At 36.2% G+C, this 24844-nt stretch overlaps 1 protein-coding gene and 1 pseudogene across 2 annotated transcripts; both read left to right on the forward strand.

Annotated features, from left to right (window-relative positions):
• The first annotated feature begins 1814 nt into the window (after positions 1 to 1814).
• On the forward strand, positions 1815 to 8954 carry LOC149158700 (uncharacterized). Of its 2 annotated transcripts, XM_089433366.1 has the most exons (5): positions 1815 to 1891; positions 4618 to 4697; positions 5655 to 5741; positions 5835 to 5927; positions 8602 to 8954. In XM_089433366.1, exons 2-5 carry the CDS (start codon positions 4659 to 4661, stop codon positions 8797 to 8799), a joined length of 417 nt encoding a protein of 138 aa, XP_089289492.1. In that variant the 5' UTR covers positions 1815 to 1891; positions 4618 to 4658; the 3' UTR covers positions 8800 to 8954. The 2 variants fall into 2 exon arrangements, with proteins under 2 accessions (XP_089289492.1, XP_089289493.1); XM_089433367.1 differs by lacking the exon at positions 5655 to 5741.
• A 342-nt stretch (positions 8955 to 9296) lies between these two features.
• Positions 9297 to 12178, forward strand: LOC149158701 (serine/threonine-protein kinase-like protein CCR1 pseudogene; annotated as a pseudogene).
• The last annotated feature ends 12666 nt before the right edge of the window (positions 12179 to 24844 follow it).

The following is a 24844-nucleotide window of genomic DNA, read 5'->3' on the forward strand; positions in this document are numbered from 1 at the left end:
TGATTCTCTTCCAGAAAATATCTCAGAGATTGTTACAGAAGCTGCCTGCAAGCAGGAACTTTACCGATTGGATAATCCTTTGATGACTCGTGAGGTTACAGAGGGATATAATATAGCTGCGGAAAAGAATGAAGTTGAAGATGGAGCATGCCAGGAAAGCATTTTTATTGTTGATGGCATAACTGCTGCAGGTCCAATTAGAGAAAAATTGTTTGATATGGACAACAACAGAAAACATGAGGGATTCATTGACCCTGCCAAAATTGAGGGAAACAATGGCCAGGAAGCTGGAGAGACCCAAAATTTCGAAGTTGGAGAAAATATACAGATTGTGGTGAGCAAGTAGGAACCTTCCCAACTGGATACTCCGTTGAGGATCCATGAGGTTACGCCAGGATATAATATATCAACTTGTTTAAGCACCTTATTTGGCCTGGACTCCAGTATTCCATCCAAAAATTCAGAACTTAGAAAAAGTTACAATATATCCCCTTGTTTAAGTATGAATGAATCTCTTCTAGAAGACAAGGTGTGTGCAAACAACAACTTTCCCTGGATAAGCCATTGAAGAGGCTTGAACATGTTGAGGGACTAGAATATGATACCCCAGTGAAAAAGCTTGAGCTTATAGAAAATGATGTGACATCAGAGACTAAATATTCGTCACTGCATGTCCTACTCGGAGACTACGTGTCTGTCATGGAGAAGGATGCTATGGTTTTGGAAGGGACAGAGCATTTTGAAAGTAATCTCCTTACAGAAAATCCTGTAGAATCTGGAGAAGTAGCTGAAGGTTCTACTATTTTGGCTGATATGAATGTTCCTAGTAAAGGGGATTCAAAAAGAACCAAATTGTAGACAGAATACTGACTTTGAGCAATAGATTGCAAACTTTGCAATTGGACTTACAAGGACAACTTCCAGAGTCATTCTATGCTACACCTTCCAGAAGGCCGATGAATTGAAAACTTAATGGAAGCACAAAGAAAACCATAGATACCATTTCTGTTTACAGGCCAAGGCAATCCATAGGAAGTGATGAGGCTATGCACAGTTCATTAAAGGAGAGTCGTGCTGGGTTGGTGGGACAACTTAGTTTATGGAAGTTATAGAATCTACACAAAGAAAATGAAACAGCAGCGATGGATTCTGAAAAGGTAAGCTAAATTATGTATGAACTTCATATTTTTTCATCTTCTTTATCAGATTCATCTTAAGGAACATAGTACACAGTTGGTATACTGTATGTGTGACATTTTTTCATTTTTTCCTTTCAAGAGATAAGTAAACAATTTGTTTCACAGAATATGTCATCACCTACACTGGAACAGAGGATGGAATCCTTCGACACACCACTGAAGACTCTTGGACATACTGAGGGCCATGATATATCTCCTTGCTTGTACACATTATTTGGACCAAAATGTAGTACGCCATTGACAAATCGTGAGCTTACATAAGATAATGATAAGGTTGTTACTGGCACACCATTTGAAAATGCTCTGCAGTCTCCATTAGTGACTGAATCAGGGGGAGTTGACAATTTTGGCAATGAATTTCCACGGTTAGTTTATGTATTTCTATCCTCTATTGCAAAACAGAGTATTTCTATGTTAGTCAATCAAACTCACATGGAAAATCCAATCTGTGATATGTTTTATTTCTCTAAAATAAAACAAAATTAACCATAAGTTGCATTACAGATTTGTTTTCAACTTGCATCTCAATCAGTGATATTAGGCTATATATCTCAATAAATTACTGTTTTCATTGTCACGTTCCAGGTACTCCTTTGAGATCAAGTCCTAAATTGTGGATTTTATTGCTTTAAGTTCGGGCTTGAATGTGCTTTGGAGCTGTTCAACACACTCGCTCAATAGTTGTTGCTGAGGTAAGATTTTTCTAGCCTTCATGATGAGAACTATTGTTGAATCTATTTAGAAATGTCTGTCTTCTTTTACATTTTCGATCACTCTGTTCCTCTCATTTGCATTCATATCTGTAAGTGGAATCTTAATATTTTTCAACTTGTGCGAAAAGGGAGGATTGAATTCAAAATTATCACTTGTAGATATGGTTGCAGTGCTAGGTTCCTTTAGAAGAATCTTGTTCTTGCCACATGAAACTAAATACAGAAATTGAATAAGATCTTCATCTTCCAAATTTATTGAAATTTAATTTCTACATAGCTCAGCTTTGTAGCTTCATTGAACAGCAATAGCAGAGTTGCCTGGTAAGTTGTTACTGCCAATTCTATTACCGTGGTGTCAAATTTAGAGATGATGTCATAGATTCCATTGCTTTCCTAGAGTGTTGAGGTTTGATATAAATCAGTGATCATTTTACAAACCATGGATGTAGTACTATTTCTGCAAGACGAGATATCAATTATATTTCATTTGATAAAGAAACAGTAAGTGACTTACAAACCGCAAATAAATAAGTACTTCTTGCAATTTATGGAAATTGTCAGTGAAACATAAACGAGAATTACAATATGCTTGGTTTTCTATCATTCAGTGCATCACTTTTTTGCAAAACAAAGGGTTGGCCTTCAATATGTTTAGCAAAACAACTCATGATCACCCAGTATTGGACCATGAATATTTGGTGCAAACTACTCAAGACACAGTGGAGAGTAGATAAGAAAGCCTGCCCTAGTGAGGTCATGCTCCCCATCAGCTACAGAGGTTCAAGTTCCCCATGCATGTGAATTAGCAACGACTGAATCCGATTGCAACCCATAACACCATTAGTGGGCTATTGACACCCACAACCAGTGGAACAAATTTCTAATAATCCATATTGATGAGATATGCATAACAACTAGCATTGTGTTGGGTAACTCCAATACCAGCATCATTGGCATAGCTGGATACCAACATCATTGGTAGGGATGGAGAGAGGAAATTTTGTAACCCCAGAAACGATTGTAAAATATTACAAAATATATATGTTTAACTGTAGGCAAAGACACAACTGTGTCATTTCAGCATCAAGATCCAAACATTAATTCAAGTCACAATGGGCAGATATTACAGCATTAAGGTTTTCACAAGGGTAGATTTCCAAGGAATCCTAATGCAGATAATAAACTCATATAAGTTTCATGTAATTTTAAATACCGCAACAATGATTTGACCAAAATAACCTTGCTATCAAAACAAACCAATATACCACTTCAAAATAATCTTAAGTCTGTTATTAAGCACAAATAAAAACTTACAAATTCCTTTGGGAAATCTATTGGAGAGTGCTTGTTCCTCCCAACCAACATGCAGGCATCACCAACTCTCGAGCATAGACTTCTTCCTTCTAGGAACAACACCTTCTTAGTCCCTTAGTAATATTTTATAAATTTTTACTAGTAGATTTTTCTTAGCAGCTGTTTTTAGGGTTTGCCTTTTACCAGGCTTTTTCTTTTACTAGGATGGGTGATGCTAGGGCATTATTAGAAATTATATTTTTATTAAATTAGAAATGATATTTTTATCAAATTATAGATTAGATTTCTTTCTAATTTCTAATTGGTAAAGATCTATTGCTTTTCTTTTAACTAGGATGGGTGATGCCAGGACATCATCTTTATCTAATTTATAATTAGATTGTTATCAAATTAGAAATTAGTTTTTTATCAAATTTCTAATTAAAAATTAGATTTGTCTCAAATTTCTAATTAAAAATTAATTTTTTTCTAATTTTTAATTGGTAAAAGTCTGTTGCTGTTTGTATTATGTAATTATATAAAAATATGCTGATGTTAAAAAGAGAAATGTTTTTTTTTAGAAAAAAACATGAAGTGGGAAAAACAATGGCATGAAGTCTTTTATTACTGTTTTTGAGTGAGGTCTTTTATAAACAACAGCAGATTTTTACCAATTAGAAATTGGATTTTTAACAAATTTCCAAATGTTTTTTAATCTAATTACAGAACATAAACAACAACAGATTTTTACATAATTACATAATACAAACAACAGCAGATTTTTACCAATTAGAAATTTCTAATTGGTAAAAACTGCTGCTGTTTGTATTATGTAATAAAAACAACAGATTTTTAGCAATTAGAAATTAGATTTACCAAATTTCCAAATGTTTTTTATCTAATTACAGAACATAAACAGCAGCAGATTTTTACATAATTACATAATACAAACAGCAACAGATTTTTACCAATTAGAAATTTCTAATTGGTAAAAATCTGCTGCTATTTGTATTATGTAATTATGTAAAAATCTGTTGCTGTTTATGTTCTGTAATTAGATAAAAAACATTTGGAAATTTGGTAAATCTAATTTCTAATTGCTAAAACTTTGCTGTTTGTATTATGTAAGTATGTAAAAATCAGCTGCTTTTTATATTTTGTAATTATATAAAAAGGGTAATGTTTTTTTAGGAAAAAACATGAAGGGGGGAACAATGGCACGAGGTCTTTTATATACATGACAGCATAAGAGCTGAACCATTTTATCATTTAGCACTGGAGAATCTGATTCCAAGAAAGGAAGAAATTGTCAAAATAGAAATTGTCACTTGGATTTTTAACTAAGTTGTTTGCAAATTCCTCCCTAGAGAGCCATTTTGAGATTATTCACCTTCAATCCTTTGTTTTTTAAGGGAGAACATCCTTTTCTATCGATCTCTTCTACTTTGAGGATATGGCAAGTGGAGAAGGAGGTGCAAGTGGATCGGAAAAGGTAAGCTTACTTTGTTTTTATAGAATAATTGCATAATATAATATGTTTTATTTTTTGTTTAAGGTTTGAAGTTAGAATTATAATTTTATAATTATACTTTGTGGTAAATCATTGAAATTTGGACAGGGAAAGAATCCGATAACAGAGTCCTTGCTTGAAGATGTTTTTGGGATAGAAGGACTCAAAAAACTTCAAGCTTTGGATGCTGAATCCCTAATCCATTTTCTTAAGACAAAATCCCCTGAAGCTAATCAACTAGGTCCAGGTAATCAACAAGCTTTACGAGAATCCATTAGTTCCCCATCCTCTCTTGGATCAAGAAAAAAATCGAAAAAAGTGTTATTGACATCAAACACCAATAATGAAGAACATTGTGTTGAAACATCTTGTGTGATGGCAACTCCTGGGACTGCAAATTCTTGTTCATCCTCAGCTTATGCATCATCTATTGGTAGTTTAGGTACCAAGATAGAGTATGACCCTGTCTCAGGGGAGATAAGAAGGACAGATGCAGGAAAACAATTCTTAAATAGGCTAAAGGACTCCTGCCTTCAACGATTTAGAGATCATCTTCACCTCACATTCTCCAAGATTCCACTTCACCTAAAAAAGATGGTGGTACAAGACATAGAGAATGAATTTGGTACCGGTTGGTCGGTTAAGAAGATAAAATTGAAAATGTCGCTCAATTGTAAGAGGTTTCGTTGCAACCAAACAAGAAAAATTAAAAAAATGCCTCAAGATCAAAGACTGAAACAAAGACCTATTGACATACCTTTTAAAGTATGGAAAGAACTTGTAAAATCATATGAGAAGTTAGATGCACAAAGAAAAGCCGGCAATGAGAGCATTCAGGTATTGAATTTTTCATTAAACATTATTTAGAATGTATTAATACTTATAAGTATCTTAGACATGTATTTGTGTGAAAATAAATTGAATTGGTTTATGTTTAAGGACAAGGCATCCAAGGCGAGGTTAACCAAGACAAAAGTCACTCATCGTAGTGGCCAGAAAGGTTTAAAAGCACTGATAACAACCTTTGTAAGTATATTAAACATGTGATATTTTTTTAATAAATTTTGTACTAGAAGAAAGTCATTGTTATCTAATTTCTCCCTATTTACTGATTGATAGGAACTAAAATATGGAAGACCTCCAAATCATTTGGAAAAGGAGGTGCTGCAGCAAAAGAGATGGGTTGAATTTGTTGTTTGGATGGACTCTATGGTATGTAATCTTAGTTGGATTTCCAATATACTTTTGAACCATATTTTCATTTTATTTTTTAGTGCTATTAGATATTTAGGCCGATAGGCCTTTCCTATGCATCAACAATTGTCAACACTTTCATTAAATTGTTAATTTGTTGTTGTTGTTTTGTTGCATGCTAAAGCCAATAGTTCATTAATATATTGTTGACTTTTCATGAATATAATAAAATTGCTAGGAAGAAGAATCGGTTTGGAATACTTGGTATTCTGGTAAATGAGTTCTTAAAGTAATTTTAATGTTTTTTTTTATCATCTTGTCCTTTAGTTTCCCGTTTCTTGTTTGTGATAATGTAGGTTGCGATTTCTCTTACAGTCATAGACGTGAGCTATGTTCTTTTTCTCCAGCATGAAGAAAGCTATATATGTATTAATCACATAGACCATGTACATCATGGCATTATATATACCAGAATTATCAGAATAAACCCAGATAATCCTGAATGTAAGTTCAGCCAGTTCCTTATGAAAGAACAAATACAGTCATGTACATAACGCTGTAAATAAACCACATAAGAGCTGCATGAGAGTGAGTAGCAGGTGAGTAAAAGATAATTCCAAACAACTAAACTCCATTGCTAAACTAATGTTGAAATCATAATAACCCATATGCATAGAGTACTTGTAATATTTAAGACTCCATCTGATGTCGACATCCTGTAGCATACCAAAAAAAACCAAAACTGTTGTTAAAAAGAGGGGATTATAGACGATATGAATTGACTATGTAGGAAACGTACACTCCACTGTGCCAATATTCTTGTTTTCCATGATTATATCCAGCTGCACTTCTCCCATGATATTTAGCAGATTTCTTTTTAGAGCTTGTCTGCAATCTGGTTGTGTTCTCTGCCAGTATGATTGTTTGGGTATTCTCTGGTTAAGTCCAGAAGCATTGAATTTTTTTTAACCAACTAATTTTGTTTAACCAACCAAGAAATGCAGGTTGATTAATCTGAGCCTTGCTTTTTATATGATCCAGAATAATCTTGTATCCCATAAATATGGATCTTTGAGATATTGAGAAATTATATAAACCACATCATCCAGAAAAACCATAGCCTCTGCTTTGTTATTAGAACCCAGTCCAGCATTCCAATGTGCTTTGAAGTGTATGTCCTTGGACTTTGCTATCAAGAATTCACAGCCGCATATATTGTTTTGTGACGTGAGCTCTGTTCTATTCTGCCTGATGTTTCTACAGCTCAATCTCTACCCCCAAGTTACAACTCTACAACTCTAGGTACGCATAGATTTGTTTTAATCTTGATTTTATTAACCCATTTAAAAAATTTGTAATTGCAAAGATTCGCATAATAGATGAGAGTTCCCTCAAAATATTCAATTTATACGTAACATTATAAATATATCGCAAAATAGATGCAAATTGATTACTGCCATGCAGTAATATCTCCGGAGGAGTATTTTATTATTTATGAAATTTAATTTTTAACAAGTTTCTTGGTTGCTTGTAATTGTGTGGTAATACTTTTTAAAGTACTTATGTGAATTACTAAATCTTTTTATAATTTTTTTTTTTCCTGCATTTTAGTATATTCAATTTACACATAATATTAGAAATGTATCGCAAAAATAATATATATTATTGCCTTATGATATATTCAATTTACACATAATACTAGAAATATATATCAAAAATAATATATATTACTGCCTTATAGTATATTCAATTTACACATAATATTAGAAATATATCTCCAAAGAGATACAAATTGATTACTGCCCTGTACTCTTCCTCTCAAATTTTATGTAGTCAATTCTAGAACTATTTTCTAAGCCTAACTGATTTGAGTGTCTTCCTCAGTTGACGTATCTGGGATCATGATATATATTCATATCGGGGCACCAATATGTCAATCCTGCCAATGCTGTATCATACATTTCATGAGCCTCTGCTGATACCGTCTGCATGAAATTACAGTTAGAGTTGTTCGGTTATATTTAGTACTGAGTCATATAGTATAAACAGAGTGCTGAGAATTAAAAATCCCAATTACAAGGTCATGTCATGTGACTCATCCTATAAAACTGAAAAATGATTAGAAATTAATTCACTTAGAATAGGCAGCACCCAGTAAAAGTTAATTCCAATCTCAAATGCATGCAGGCTTTCGCAGATACACAGAGACACAACTCACTACAATTACCAGCAGTGTAGACTCTAGAGTACCAAAGCAATGTGAGATCAAAATATTAATATCAATCTGAAACTCATTCATGAAACCAAATCCAACCGTATTCTCCCAACGTTGTGATTGTCAAATGATAGCGTCATCATCTCTACACATCAGATTTCTTGATTTTGGGTAATTAACTTAACCTCTTGATTTTGGGTAATTAACTTACTCTAAAATGAAATAAGACATTCAATGTGTTCCTGAAAAGTAATTGCACAATGATCTAGTTCAAGAAAACAAGGTTTTCCACAAACCAATTAACTCTTCTAGAAAAATTCAACAATTCCAATTTAATAATTCTATCGGCCTCTCTTTGTACCTTTTGGGACAATTGCTAGTATATCTTACCTCATTTTATGGTTAACATTGTATAACAAAAACATGCGTTGTGTTATGTAATTAATACTAACATGTAATATTGATTTTTTTTGTCAGAATGCTATAGGTAATGATTGCCAAGACGATGATCCAAATTATGTTCAACATATATCAGGAGATGATGAGGATGAGGATGAGGATGATGGTGGTGAAGGAGGAGATGATGATGATAGTTGCGGTGTTGGTGATGATGTGGATCAGAGTAATGAGGATGGTCAAGATGATCATGAGGATGATCTTGGTGGTGGTAGCTAGGCATGCACATGCATTGTTTTTTATGAAGAAATTATTGTGTAGAATGACATTGTTATGTTTAGATGGGTGTTGTGAATTTACCCTATATCAATGAGACATTTTGATTTTGTAATCATATGATGAGTTTGATTTATGTATGTTGTTAATTTATCGTAGAATAATGATATTCATGAAATATTTTGATTTGTTAATCATATTTGAATTTTAGTTGTTTTGATTAAAAATAATACTGATTTTATTAGTATTATGTTGCTATTTTTAGGCCGATAGGCCTTTCTTATGCATCAACAATTGTCAACACTTTTACCCTCCTCCGTTCGATCAAGTGAGACACTTTCAACCGTTGATTTGAAGTGTCACTGCTTTTTCCAAATATCAGTTGAGTTGCTTTTCACCTCTGTGGCATGGCAAGATATTTTTACAGCTTTTTCCTGTTGAAACACTGCCAAAACACATTATCAATATAAAACACTTTTACCCTGCTCCGTTGGATCAGGGGAGACACTTTCCACCGTTGATTTTGAAGTGTGACTGCTTTTTCCAAATATCGATTGAGTTGCCCTCTTAGCATCTCTTAGCATGGCAACATATTTTTACTGCTGTTTCCCATTCTTTTTGAGCGATCGCTCGGCCTATCAGGGCAATTTCAGTCATGTGGGTGGTCATGTAGCAGTATCTATGGACCAGTATTGATCTGTTTTCTGCTCATTTGCATTGACGGCGTGTGTGGAAATGGAGCCATGTCTCCCATAGCAGCATCCTTCGGAGACGAGAACGTGTTCTGTACCATTGATGCAAGTGGGAAGCAGCATATAACATGCTGGGGGAGAAACAACACTTCACCAGCTACCGATGCTACTTCAAGCCCATCTCTGGCTGCACTCTCCGGTGGAGGTGGATTCCTTTGTGGACTGCAGGCTAACACTTTCAGACCATTTTACTGGATGAACAACGAAACAGGTACTAATCTTGTGCCCCCAAGTAACCAAAACAGGCGTTATTCAAATATTGAATCTGGGCAAAACCATGCTTGTGGAATCCGTAGTCATTTGGATCAATATCCCGGTATGATGGACTGTTGGTCTATGAAAAATACAACAAAACAACGATCCTTATACCGATCACTCTGGCCGCATCCCAATATCGCCCTGCAATCCATTGTTGCAGGCGATGATCTCACCTGTGGATTAGACCAGGACGGAATGGCATTCTGTTGGGGATCGCCATCTCCACAGTTCAATATCACTGCCCCTCCCCCCTACAAATTTCAAAACCTTGTATCTGGAGGAAATCATGTCTGCGGAATTGTGAAAACAACTTCAGAAGTCAAATGCTGGGGGGATAATTCCATGAACCAGGGAAGCCCACCAGAGAAAACTCGGTTTATAGCCCTCGCAGGAGGCTCAAAACATTCTTGTGGTATCCGCCAAGATAATCATTGCGTGGAATGCTGGGGAAGTTTCAATCAGTCTTCAATTCCAAAAGATGTCGGGTTTCTGGGCATAGCTTCCACAAATATCGTGACTTGTGGCATTAGGGAAGATAACTTGATCGTGGATTGTTGGGGAAATGGATCGGGTTATAATCCTCCTTTGCAGCTTTTCAGCCCAGGATTGTGCAGCAGGGAGCCTTGTCATAGTGGGGAGTTTTTCTTCAATGCTAGCGGTATGGGATTGCCTGATTTGATGAGTTTGTGCCTTCAGAAAGAAGAGCAGATCTGTTCCCCTTGTGTGGAGAATTGCCCAAATGGATTTTTTCTCTCAGATCTTTGTTCTGAGAACGCTGATCGTGTCTGCACGGCATGCTCTCTATGTCGAAATAGTTCTTGTCAAGAAGCTTGTGGAGATGGGTTTCATGGACCTGTCTCTGCAGTCTCTCCATCTAGTTTAACTGAGCAACAACAAATAAGTATTGCAAAGCAAAAGGAGCGGCATATGGATCTTGTTACTATTCTAGGGGTGTCAATTTCCTGTGGGTTTGTTTTAGCTTTCATTGGAGGCTTTGTTCTCTGTTTGATAATAAGGAGAAAAAGGGGGCAAAGTGAATGTGCCTTTTGCATAGGGCAACCAGATACTGAAAATCAGCCAAATCTTAATGTCCAAACACCCTCGTCTGGAATTACCACTTCTTGGCCTACTGCAAATGACTTAATACGGATGCAAGCCTTCCGTCTTGCAGAGCTTCGAGATGCTACAAATGGGTTCAAAGAGTTCAACGAATTGGGTCGAGGAAGCTATGGATTTGTCTATAAAGCTGTTCTTCCAGATGGAAGACAGGCTGCTGTTAAAAGAGCTAATGCAGCTCGAAGAATCCATAGCAACAGTAGAGATTTTGAAACAGAGCTTGAAATTATATGCAAACTCCGCCACGGCAACTTGGTTAATTTGTTGGGCTATTGTGAGGAGATGGGGGAAAGGCTTCTTGTGTATGAATTCATGCCTCATGGAACTCTTCATGATCATTTGCATGGAGATCTCTCTCCTCTCAGTTGGACATTGAGGTTGAGAATCTCCATGCAAGCAGCACGAGGCATTGAGTACCTTCACAAAGATGCATCGCCTCCGATCATCCATAAAGATATTAAGGCCTCCAATATTCTTTTGGATGGAGAATGGGGAGCCAGGGTTGCAGATTTTGGGTTAACTATATCTGGAGAAAGAGGTCTTCCTTCCCCTATCCAGAAAGGGGATGCTGTCTATGTTGATCCAGATTACTACAAGTCTCAGAATTTTACAGAGAAGAGTGACGTATACAGCTTTGGTGTGGTTTTGTTAGAGATTCTGAGTGGGATAAAAGCACATGATACAAATTTTGATCCACCCAATATTGTCGAATGGGCAGCACCCGTGATCAACCAGGGAAAGGCATCAGTCATCCTAGACCGTAGTGTGGATTTACCACGAAATGTGTAACCTTTGCTCAGAATGGCTGATATTGCATAGCTTTCTGTGAGGCAAGACCCAAACGAAAGACCAACCATGTCAGATGTGGCTACATGGTTGGAGCAACTCGTCAGAACTAGCTCTTAGTATTGCTTTTCTATCTACGATTGCGAGCATTCTTGACAAATTGAAGATTATTGCTTGAAAATTATTTTTCCTCGAGGGCAAAGCCAGCTGGGGTGTTTTTGTCTAAAATTCAAGTTCAAATAGCATCTCATCTACCTGGTATTGACATTTTCCTTTTTACTCTTTAGGACATTGTACCAGAGAATGCGTCCTTGTTTTTTTGCCTGTTCTGTACAATTTGAGTGTTTGTATTCATTCTTCTTCACAATCAAAAGGTATTGCACTGTTCTTGTAATAGTTCTAAAGACCAAGAACAGTAAGCTGTTTATTGTAACATTGAGTTTGAGTAAACATCGGATTTTTTTGTTATGTATGCCAAAAATGATGCAAGTTTTAAGCATAGCATGTTGTTGGGTATACAAATCTCAGTCTTAATTTATTATAATCATTGCATGGGTAATCATAGAGAAACACAATCGAAAAACATTATGCCTAGCTTGTCAGTATGTATCATCTATTGTATTTATACTCATTAAGCTATAGTACAGATTGCATGTTCACATTCACTTGTATGAACGTATTTATAATTATTATTAATAACACGTTAGTAATGCTATAAAACATTGTTTAAGCTATAACGGAGATTCCCTGTTCACATTCATTTGCTTGAAATTGTCTCCAAATTGACCATGTTTAAAGCCACTTTAACCATAATGAGGTTCCTCCCAAAAGGCATTACAGGCCACTTGCCCATTTAATATATAAGCGCTGACTGCATTTCCTATTTGAGGCTTTATACATGGTAAACCATGCTCTCATGGACACAGACCAAGTATTTTATTCAAAATATTCTTTTTCTGATTTCCAACCTTCATCTTGAGATTTATACTTCAAAGTCACTAAAGGCTAGACAACAATTTAAAAAATGTTACTCATGATCTTTTATCATATTACATTTCCCTTTGGAATTACAATTTCATGATTGCAACTATTGCAAGGAAGCAATTCCCTTGGATAACTTTGTCAGAAAGCCTCATTAAAAATACTTATATCCTAAAGTCTCTATTTATAATATGCTTTGTTTCTGATGAATTCCAGTTTGGATACTTTTATGGGATGAGTGTTCCATATTTAGTCTTCTTATCGTATTTGAACTAATCTGATAGAATATTTTTCAAATTTTGGATTTGAATGTCTTATTTTAGGAAAAATCTCGAATTTCAGGTTGTTTGAGAGGAAGCGAAGCCCAGCTAATCTGCACATTTAAATTATAGTATCATGCATCGTTTTGTAAGGCTTCTATGGGGAAGAAGTGTTTCTTTTATTCTTGCTACATGTAATGTTAGCAACGATTTGGTATTTTCTTATTTTTGTTTTTGCCATCTGGCCTCCTAATTTGGCATTGACCATGGTTTTTTAATGTCTCTATAGACATGGTCTTCGGAATGGCTATGGTCATTTAATTTCCAACTTCTAAGTTCTCCCTTTGACATTTAAGGTTTGTAATGTCATATTTAGCATGGTTTCGAATATTATATTTTGACTTTCTAATCGCAATATACGATTATGGTTTTCAATGTAGTATCATTCTATATATGTATATTATTCTTTATATTTCACTATGAATCTATAAAGGGGGTCATATATGTAAAGAAAAATATACTCTATATAAGAAGTCAAATGCGGATGTAACCATGGATGCAAAATTGAAAGTAAAATTGGATGTTAAACTAGGAATTAATACAAAATGCAAACAATTGACATACAAAGTGTTTTAAATTAGAAGTGAAAAATTGTGCAATAGTTGACACAAAGAAGGGAACAAAACATGGCATACAAAAGGATATCAAATTGGGCAAAAACAAGGACACATAAATGGGCACCAAATTAGATGCAAAAAAAGACAACAACTAGATGTAAAATAAGATGCAAAGTTGAGCGTTAAAAAGAAGCAAAAAACGTTACAAATTAATATGCCAAATGATGATGCAAATAATGGTGTAAATTTGGGATGCAAACTTAGGCGCAAAAAAGGAAAAAAAAAAAAAGATGTAAGAAAAGACATAAAACAAGATGCAAAATGGGGTTGAAAAAAGGTGAAACCAAGGATGCCATATTCGATGTAAAAAATGATTCCTAATCAAATGCAAATTTAGGCTCAAACTCAGACACAAAATTATATGCAAATGTGGACACAAAATGAGGCAAAAAAAGATGCAAATTTGGATGGTGAAAACGATGTAAAACTAGACACCAAAAAAATGCAAAATTGGATGAAAAAGTGGGTGTAAATAATGGTGCAACATTGGACACAAGTAGACACAAAAAATGGTGCAAAAAGGGGCATAAAATAGCTTAAAATTGGATGCAAAACTTGGTGCAAAAACAAATACAAAAGTAGACGTAAAAAATGGCTCTAAATTGAATGTACCATTAGACACAAAATAAGATACAAAGGTGGACACAACACATGACTCAACATAAGATGCAAATATAAATGCAAATTTGGATGCTCAAAATGATGTAACATTAGATGCAAGAGATGGTGTTAAAAATGATGCAAAATTGGATGAAACAAATGATGCAAAATATGGTGCAAAATGAGATGGGAAAAATGGAGACAAATCAAACGTAAATGTGGATGTAAAAAGTGGTCCAAAAAAAGATGCAAAAATGGGCACAAAAATGGATGAAAAATTTGGTGCTAAATCAAATTCAACAGATGGTGCAAAGATAGGCACCAAAGCTGGTGCAAAAATAGAAGCAAAAACTAGTGTAAGCCTAGATACAAAATCTGACGTAAGACTAGATGCAAAAACTGACACAAAATGGATGCATAAAAAGACGTTAAATTGGATTCAAAATACAGTGTAAACTTGATGCGAATGATGGCGCAAAAATGGAAGCAAAGAATGACACAAAATAGGAAGCAAAAGAGAATGAAAAATAGATGCAAAAAATGACACAAAACTAGAAGCAAAACCTGTCATAAAATAAGATGCAAATATTGGTTCAAAATTTGACGCAAAAGATGATGCATAGTTTGGTGTAAAAAATGATGCAAAATTTAGCGTGAAAAAGGATGCAAAATCAGGTGCAAAAAAGGATGCTTTAAAAATTGTACAATAGAGCCAGATTTAGCGCCAGGTTGCTCATCACAATTACAAAAAAATTGCACTAAAATCTGGCGCTAAATCTGGCGCAAATCGCTGGTTTTGTTGTAGTGTTTCCTTGAAAGGTTGATCAACTGTGATTATAATTGTTGTGTTAGTTTTTCATGGATGCATAAATTCTCTTTTTGTGAAGTTGTCTACCTGGCCACTGGGCAAAAACGCGAGGGAAAAAACAGTGTTCTCTACGAGGGAATTTCTTGAGCCTCCTCATTAAATGGTGTCATTACAAAACAAAAGTTTTTCCATCTCTCCGCTAACCAAGCGGTGTTATATTGATAGAACTTTTTCACCTCTGGTTTGGTTTCAAATGCTACAGGCCTTCCGATGCTAAAGGTTTCTCAACTATCTATTTCAATATGAATGCAAGTCAACAATATAGCTACCGCTGATGTTTGTCTATTCCATAGACATTTGCTGTTGAAATATGCTCTTTTCTGTCATTATCATCACAGGAACTTTACCAAGCATATTATGTTATCTATATTAACTTGAGACTTTTTTCATAATCACAGTAAAATATTGAAAATCTTGAGCTCTATATATTGTGTTTTTGCCCAAAATGACATCATGCCACATGTATATCTATTATCAATATAATATATATCAAGCTTTTTTCGTCCCGAAGAAAAACTTGGTATATCAAGCTTTTTTCGTACTAAAGAAAAACATGGCCACCCTCTGCACTATATTGACCGTCCAAGTACATAACTGCATGCTTGAGTTTGAAAGGAATCCATCGCTACATATTGTATTTTTTCTCTATTTGTCAATAGAAAGACATAGAGCGGCACAAACTCTTAACTTTTGGATGACTGATGGGCCTTTCGATACTGCCTGGAAGTCCTGTCGAGTAGATGTGATTGTAGCGGTGATTGTGTGGCCATGATACAATGACAATCCGTGAGCTGGAAGGCTTCATCGCCATATTTGTTTTAGCCCCGTGACTAAGGAGCGGGTTGTTGTGTTTGCTGCGAAGTGTGAGGTCGGATCCAGGAGTGTGAATCACATTGGTTGTGAGCTAGATCATCCGAGAGCGATTAGTATTTTCCACGTCGATTTGAGATTCTATTCCAACTAAATTAATCTACGTCGATCAGAGAGAGCTGTTCGGATCCTGCTATGTTGAGAGGTCGACTTTTGGAACAAAATTGTTGGGATGTTCCACTGATGGATGAGGTTGTTTGAAGAAGAGCCTGTAGTTGGAGAGCATTGTTATAAGAGTTGTGAACGCTGGTGAAAAGCCTGGAAAGCCAAGTTTTCTTTATTGGGGTCGTAGGGTCGCATTGTTATTGATTTTACAGGTGTATTTCTTCAACAACAGAGATTGAGTTGGTGCTTTAGAAATTCTAATATTATTTGGGAGGTAAAGGTATTTTCCTTGGAAGATTGATCTATCTTTTGAGTTGTCGAGAACCTTCTTCAATTTTAGGCTGAGAGAGTTATTCGGTACAGGTTGATTCCTATTTCCTTTGAGGAGGCCAAATTCATCTTAAGTAGGGGCTGAATTTGTCCTTTGAAGGAGGGTTGAATTGAATCGATCATTTCAGGGGGTCCAGTCTGTTATTGAAGGGGCGTGTTATCTTTATTTGGAGGGTGAATATCAAAGATTTCTTTGTTATCTGAAGTTGGTCCATTACCTATTGGAGGCTAATCTTAGAAGGTCAAATTCAGCTACTCTAACCAGATTGTTGCAGACGAGACTCGAGGATCAAGTTTGATGTGCAGGCTTGTAAAGTCTGAAGTGGTTTTCTACGAGTGGTTTATCCTTTTGAAAATGAAGTGGCTCTTGCACATGAGCGAGTGGAGCTTATGTTGAGTCGATCCGATTAGTAAAAAGTGATTGGGTGGTTCTGAGGTCACGTGGAGTCTTCCATCCAATAAAAAGTGTCCTATTATGGGTGCTCTAACAGTGAATTGTTTACAGTGATACGAGCCATTGCTTGGTGCAGTGAGTTTGGATAGCTCAATTGGGGAGTTGTCTTGTGAATCTGTTTGAGTTTGGAGTAGAACGATCAATTTTGTAACAAATTGTGAAATGGTTGTCAACGACGAAGACACTCTGGATGTTGCAAGAGCTGACTATGGACTGTGGAGTACCAGAACCTGCCAAATCAGAGTAGTTTTTAATTTGGTGTGTCTACTAGGTTTCAACCTTTGGCGTGGAAACTGTGTGTGAATTTTCTTAATCCATTATGGAATTGCGACGTAGAGTAAACCTGTGCATGCAAGGAGTCTACAGTGCACAGTCGTGACTCGTGAGTGTGAGAAGACCAGACCCATTACCAGCCACAACTGAGGTGGAGAGTCGTAGATCATTTTGGTTGGAGAGACACGAGTCAGAGTTTGCAAACTTTCGGTAAGTGATATATGCAATAGCGTGGAGCCTCAGTAGAACAGAGAAGCCTCAGTGTGGGAGGTGGCAACATTAGCGTTTTACTTCCCGACGGTGTATATAACATTTGTGGAGTTGAGAGCAAGATTCGAGCGCTGATGTGGAGATCTGTTGGCGAGTGTGAATCAACCTATAACCTGTGGACCTGTCGAAGGAGAGGGACGAGTGGTGAACTGTGTGAGTTATATGAAGTCACGTTGTGGATTTGGATATTGAGATTGAAAGGATGCATTGAGAAGCCCGTTGAGCGCTTTCCTCGTGGTGTTTTCTGCTAACTACAAAGTGAAGTTGTGGTTGCTTATTGTTCAATTATGATGGAATTGAGGTGTTTGTTGTGAAGAGTAGTTTATGGATGTGAATGGGCTTGTTCCTTAGTTGTTATGGAGAGCTGAATTTTACCGGGTTATTCCAGTTCTATGATTGTTTCACCTATTAATCTATGCATTGTTGAAAGGAGAAGATATTATGGGGAGAAGGATATTATGGGTAGGAAAAGTAAAATAAAACAATTTCGAAGAGAATTTAAACAATTTAGGAGAAAGTATCATAGGGCAGAGGTGGTATATGAAATTCTAAATAAATAAGTATCATAGGGCAGAGGTGGTATATGAAATTCTAAATAAATATTTGAACTAACCCGAAATGGAATGCTTTGCGATAGTTGAAGATGAAGGTGTTGTTGAAACTATTCTTGTTTCTGAATGCGTTGCAACTTATGAACCACTATATGATGAGGAAAATTTTTCCAAATTTTTCCAATGAAGATTGGTTACAAATGCTGTAGGAAAAGAAATTAATAGATGATTAGTTAAGTGAAAAATTTTAGTATGTAGATATTAGCAGTGACAAGGAAGAAATAAAAAAAAAATGAAGAACAACTACAATTCAGTAAGGCATGGATTGAAACACCATGTCTTGATAAAACCTACCCAAAATTCACAACTACATATGAAGAATCAATGAATGTTGAAGATTACATTAGCAATGTAGAAAGTGAAGAGGTTGAAGATATGAAACAACCAATTATGTCAGCAGAGAAAGACAAAAAAAGGATACCTCTCTTAAAAGAGCAAGATGACAAGAATAGTATGGCTCTCTTTATGAATCTAACATTGTTTTTAAGTGTGTAAATATTGGTAGCAAGGAAGAAGCAATAAAACTTGAAGAAATTGCAAATGTTAAGGACAAACATAAGTCTCAAAAACCTGCAGTAATGTTGAAAAAAAATTGTAAACCTACAATCAAGATCAAGAAAGAGGAGATTAAGAGTTCAAGTGTTCCACCTTTGGCACAAAAGAGAGGAGAAAATCCACCACTATATTATGGAAAGAAAGGTGAAGATGAAACTTCACCAACAAATGAACAAGCATGGAACCTTCAGCAAGAAGGAAAAAATGAAAGATTAGCTATCAAGTTATTTTTATGTATCATTGTAAGCCTAGTGGATACTGAGATCAACAAGCATGTTATTCATGTTGTGATTTGATCCATTTCTCCATTAAGGAGGGAACAAATATAGAATTCTCCATATTATTCTATTATTAGAGATTTGTTATGATCTATTGTGATCAATTAAATTGGATCTTATTCTTAAGGAATCTGTTCAATACCTGAACGGATTCCCAATCTTATTTATGTACTAATTATTTGGTGAATAATAGAAGTGGCCTATGAGGAGACACTCTCAAGTTCAGACAGCCTCAGCTGAGAGCTGTCCATTTCTGTCATAGTTTGTCCATTATTAATTTTACTACTTGAACCAAATTTAAATCAAGGCTCAACGTCAACATCAAGATTTGAGAGATCAATTCTTGAGTTGCAAACTTTTATTAACTTTATAGACTAAAAAATGTTTCTAATTCAAAATACTCTTTGAAATTCTTAATAAGATTGTATCAAAATGAATGTGGGATACTTGGGGAATATCAAATTATGTTGGCAGCATTAACACACATTATTAACTAGCATTAAATATATTTTTGAGATTGATCTTTAATCAAGGTGTAAAATAATTTGAGTTGTGTAAATTGGTGTTTTTACTCTTTGGTAACGTGTTAAAAATAAAGAGGCTTCATATTAGGTTTGAGTTATAGCCATTGTGTGACCAATGGTGTTGGAATCACCTAATTCTTTTAGGATTTGGGTGAAATAGCGAAAGGCACAACAATCACGATGACTCCTCCAGTTTGGAAAAGAGAAATCCTTCTTCCTTGAGACAAGCCAATGGAGAATCAACCTGGTGTCCATGAATATTATGATTTTGGGAAAAAATATCGTGAATCAATGTTGCAAGTGCCTATAGCACAAGAGGAAATGAGATCAAAATCATTCTATTTTGGTTCAAAGGAAATTGTTGCTTTAAGAAGCGAGGTAGAAGGGGTGAAGCATACCATCCCATTCAAACTAATATCGAACTGTGTGGTGATCCATAGAAAATGATTTCGATATCCCTGGCGACCACGCTTCCACAATTGTATTTCCCTACAATGGACGTTCTCAAATTTGACCACCTATTCCAAGGGGGTACTATGGAAATGTGGTAGCAACTGCTTACGCTAGGTCAAAATCTAGGGATCTCACTCATCAACCATTGTCCTTCGCCATGGAATTGATCAACGAAGGGAAATGAAGGGTGACGGAAGAATACATGTGATCTTTAAATGATCTGATAGAGCTAAATGGGCATCCACAAGATAAACCCATTGGTGTTTGTTGCATTTCAGATGTTTCCAAGGTTATGTGATCTTTAAATGATCTGATAGAGCTAAATGGGCATCCACTGTTGGAATGATAATTTCAACTACCGTAGAGCGACAGCGATCGCAGCGTTCTGTTTCCGGAAAACCTCCATTTGAGTTTCCTTCGATGCGATCACGTCACAGATCGCATATCGCACATTCTCTTGTCACCCTTCGTTGCGTCCCTGTGTTGTCTGTGATGCGATATTTGTGATGCGATCTCATCGCAGATCGTAGATCGCATCCTCCAGTGTTTTCTATTTTTTTGTCCCTAACGTGATGTTGCGATGCGATCTGAACCATCACAGATCGCACTTTCACCTACATATGATCTCAGTCTGTCATACGCTTTTGATCCAACAGCCATTATTTGTTCTTACCTTGTTCACGCCACCACCATAAGTGTCTTTTCGCCATTTACTTATTTATGTTCCCAAAGGAGAAGGAACATCAGATCCAGCTCTTGGACATTGAATGCTTAGCTACAACATTTAATAAACAGCATGGCCGAGAACAAGAAGAATGCGCCACGTGCTGGTGCAGTAAAAGATTATGGGTTTCTTACAACAGAGCTCGCCGCATCGTTTATCAGTTATGGGTTACCACACAACCGACTCAAGGGGCACAAGCAAAATGTATGTAAGATATTTTTGTGTTGTTCATTATATATATAAAAAATGCAAGGGCAGACACAGGGTGTGCAGAATTAATATAGTGAGTTTTGTAATTTCTGCAATGCACATCAGTGCTGAAACTATAAATTTCTGAGATAGTGAAATTAGTTTCTGGAACTGAAGTGTTGCTGATGTAATCCCTCTGAGTAGAGGAAGACTATTTTGTAACAGTTTTTTTTTGTTATGATTAAGATCCTGTATTAAAAAAACAGAGCGTTGTTCTCTGTGAAATTTCTTTTGTGTTTGAAATAAATAGAAATTTCCAACATAGTATCAGAGCTAGTCTAGGCACTCAGTGAGTCAAAAACAGAGTTTGTTTTTCACTGTAGGATCTGTAAGAAGCTTAGTGATCAGATTTTCTCCAGCAGAGAAAGTTTTTGCTTGTTTTTTTATACAGTCGGTATCTCTTCTTTATTTATACAGGTTAACGTGGTAGATGCTGGAACTAGTTTGACAAATTCCCAACTGCCACAGTTTAATGGGAAAAATCATAGTTATTGGTCCATAACAATGAAATCATTGTTTGATTCTCAAGGAATATGGGAGCTGGTTGAAACTGGCTATGCTGAACTTGCAGATGCAACAGCATTCGCTGCTTTGACAGTAGCAGAAAGAGACCAGTTGAAAAGCGACAAGAAGAAGGATGCCAAAGCCTTCTTTTTTCTCTTCCAATCAGTACATGAAAGTGTTTTTCCACAGATTGCAACAGCAACAAAATCCAAGGAGGCATGGGATATTCTTAAAATTGCCTATCAAGACATGGAAATGGTGAAGACTGCAAAGTTACAGATGTTGAGGAGAGACTTTGAAACACTCAGTATGAAGGAATCTGATACAATAGATTCATTCTTCACTCAGGTTATTAGGTTGATAACCCATATAAGATCTCATAGTGAGATTCTTGAAGAAAGAAGGATTGTAGAGAAGATCTTGAGAAGTTTACCCTCAAGGTTTGAAGCTATTGTGGTAGAAATAGAAGAAACAAAGGATCTCTCATAGTTCACAGTAGATGAACTGAGTGCTTCTCTTATGTCTCATGAACACAGATTGAGTAGAGGAACATATTCCTCTTTTGAGCAAGCATTCAAGACTCAGATGTCTTACGGCCAAGGAAAAGGTCAAGGCAGAGCAAATAACAGAGGTCGTGGAAGAAGTCAAAACAAAGGCAGAAATAATCCTGCAAACACAAGCAGAAGGAGCTGCAATTATAACCAAGCTGAAGGTTCAAGCAAACAGCAAGCTCATGGACAAAGGTATGACAAATGCCAAATCCAATGTCATTATTGTAAGAAATATGGGCACTACGCCAATGAATATAGGAAAAAACAAAATGACATGAATAGTAGGCAGAATGCTAATTTTGCAAATGAAGAAGATAAGAATCCAAAGATTGTGTTGTTAACATGTAACATTGCACAAACAAACAAGAAGATTTTTGGTTCTTAGACTCAGGTTGTAGTAATCACATGACTGGAAATATTGCAATGTTTGCAAATCTGGATGAAAATGTGAAATCTGAGGTAACAACAGGAACTAATAGTAAGATATCTATCAAGGGTAAGGGCAAAGTCAGTATCCAAGCAAGAAATGGAGAACAAATGATTGTGCAAGAGGTATACTATGTACCTGGTCTGAAATGTAATATTTTGAGCATTGGACAACTCATTAACAAAGGTTACAATGTGTTCTTCAAAGATGATATGTGTACAATCAAAGACATACCTCCAAGTAAGAAAATCATTGCACAGGTGCAGATGACCAGCAATATAATGTTTCCTCTCAAACTCAAGGCAGATTTGAAAGAAGGAAGAACTATTGCAGCTGTGACACAAGAAGTCTTTCAAGAACAAGTGAAAGATGAGAATTGGTTGTGGCACTTGAGATTTTGACATCTCAATTTCGGAGGCTTGAATCTGTTGCACAGAAAAGGAATGGTAAAGGGATTGCCATTGATCGAGAAACCAGACAGCCTTTGTGAAGGCTGCGTCTTGGGCAAGCAACACAAAGAAAGCTTTCCAGCGGGAAAGAGTATAAGGGAAAAAACACCCTTGGAAATTGTTCACTCTGATGTGTGTGGACCGATGCAAATACCATCATTTGCCGGAAATAAATATGTTTTAACTTTCATTGATGATTACACCAGAAAGACATGGGTGTATATGCTGAAACAGAAGAGTGAAGTGTTTGAGAGATTCTGCCACTTCAAAATTCTTGTTGAGAAGCAGTGTGGCCATTATATCAAAGTGCTCAGAACAGATAGAGGAGGAGAGTACATCTCCAAAGACTTTCTGCGTTTTTGCAGAGAGAATGGCATACAAAAGCAGTTCACTGCGAGGTATACACCTCAGCAAAACGGTGTTGCTAAAAGGAAGAATAGGACCATTCTTGACATGGTCAGAAGTATGCTGAAGGCAGAACACTTGCCGCATGAGTATTGGGCAGAAGCTGTTACTTGCGCAGTTTACATCTTGAATAGATGCCCAACTAAAGCTGTCATGAACAAAATACCAGAAGAAGCATGGAGTGGTCAAAAGAAAACTGTCACTCACGTGAGAGTATTCGATTGTGTAACATATGCACATGTACCGGATCAGCTAAGGAAGAAGCTTGAAAGTAAGGGGGAGAAGTGTGTCTTTATTGGCTATTGTGATGAGTCAAAAGCATACAAACTCTATAATCCATCCACCAAGAAATTAATAGTAAGCAGAGATGTGTAGTTCATTGAAGATGAAGCTTGGGATGGAAGCTTAGAGAAGACAGTGAATGTGAAGACAATTATGTCTCACGAAGAAGAAGAGGAACGGACAGCAGCAAATAATCCTTCCTTGGTGGCTCCTCCTCCACCACAACAAGTACAACAAACCACACCACAAGCTGGAATTCGAACAGCCTTGAGAAGTCAAGGAAGTGCTTCTCCAAGCACGTCACAGGGATCAGAAATACCCTCAAGTTCGGATGGAACTCCAAGCACACCAAGAAGACCAAGATTCAGAAATCTGAATGAGATTTATGAACAAGGGGAGGTAAGTAACAATACCGGTCTGAACTCATTATTCGCTTTGTATTGTCATGTTGATGACCCAGTTCATTTTGAATATGCTGTAAATGAAGATAAATGGATTGAAGCAATGAATGAAGAAATTGGTGCAATTGAGAAGAGTAAAACATGGGAGTTAGTGGACCTCCCTGAAGGCAAAGAGGCCATTGAAGTTAAGTGGGTCTATAAGACCAAAAGTAATGTTGAAGGAAAGATTAACAGGCACAAAGCAAGACTTGTTGTGAAAGGCTACAAGCAGCAACAAGGCAAAGACTATGATGAAACCTTTGCACCAGTAGCAAGGATGGGAATAGTCAGAACAGTGTTGTCTATTGCAACACAACACAAATGGAAGATTTATCAGATGGATGTTAAATCTGCATTCCTGAATGGAGTGTTAAAAGAAGGTGTTTATGTTGAACAACCTCTAGGCTATGAAGTTGAAGGCCAAGAGCATAAAGTCTGCAAACTGAAGAAGGCTCTTTATGGGCTAAAGCAAGCTCCAAGAGCATGGTACAATAGAATAGATGCTTATCTGATTGAGAATGGATTTGATAAGTGTGATGGTGAACCCACACTCTACATAAAGGAGAATGACGGTAAGATTCTTATTGTTGTTTTATATGTAGATGATTTGATTTTTACAAGCAATGTGCTTATCTCATTGTTGATTTTAAAGAAGTCATGAAAAGTGAATTTGAAATCACTGACTTGGGCTTCCTAAGATATTTTCTTGGAATTGAAGTAAACCAAAGTGAAAGTGGTGTTTTCATTTCTCAAGTTAAATATGTAGAAGCAGTGTTAAAGAGATTTAACATGCAGAACAGCAAGGCAGCTGTGACTCCAACTGTATTGTGGTTGAAATTGACCAAAGAAGATAGCAGCAAGGATTTTGATCCAAAATTGTACAAGATCATAGTTGGCAGCCTTATGTACTTAACTGCAACTAGGCCAGACATTATGGACGTTGTGAGTTTAATCTCCAGATTTATGGAAAGACCGAAAGAGACTCATTGGCAGGCA

The sequence above is a fragment of the Pinus tabuliformis genome, chromosome 5_2 (assembly GCF_031772625.1).
Source record: "Pinus tabuliformis cultivar Carrire ecotype Pingquan chromosome 5_2, CPIR1, whole genome shotgun sequence".
Classification (NCBI taxonomy): domain Eukaryota; kingdom Viridiplantae; phylum Streptophyta; class Pinopsida; order Pinales; family Pinaceae; genus Pinus; species Pinus tabuliformis.

Excerpts from the sequence above, each read along its gene's own strand:
- LOC149158700 (XM_089433366.1), top strand. The coding sequence starts at position 4,659 with ATGGCAAGTGGAGAAGGAGGTGCAAGTGGATCGGAAAAG. Across the intron at positions 4,698-5,654 it reads GTGCAAGTGGATCGGAAAAG|GACAAGGCATCCAAGGCGAG; the intron begins GTAAGCTTACTT and ends TTTATGTTTAAG. Across the intron at positions 5,928-8,601 it reads TTGTTTGGATGGACTCTATG|AATGCTATAGGTAATGATTG; the intron begins GTATGTAATCTT and ends TTTTTTTGTCAG.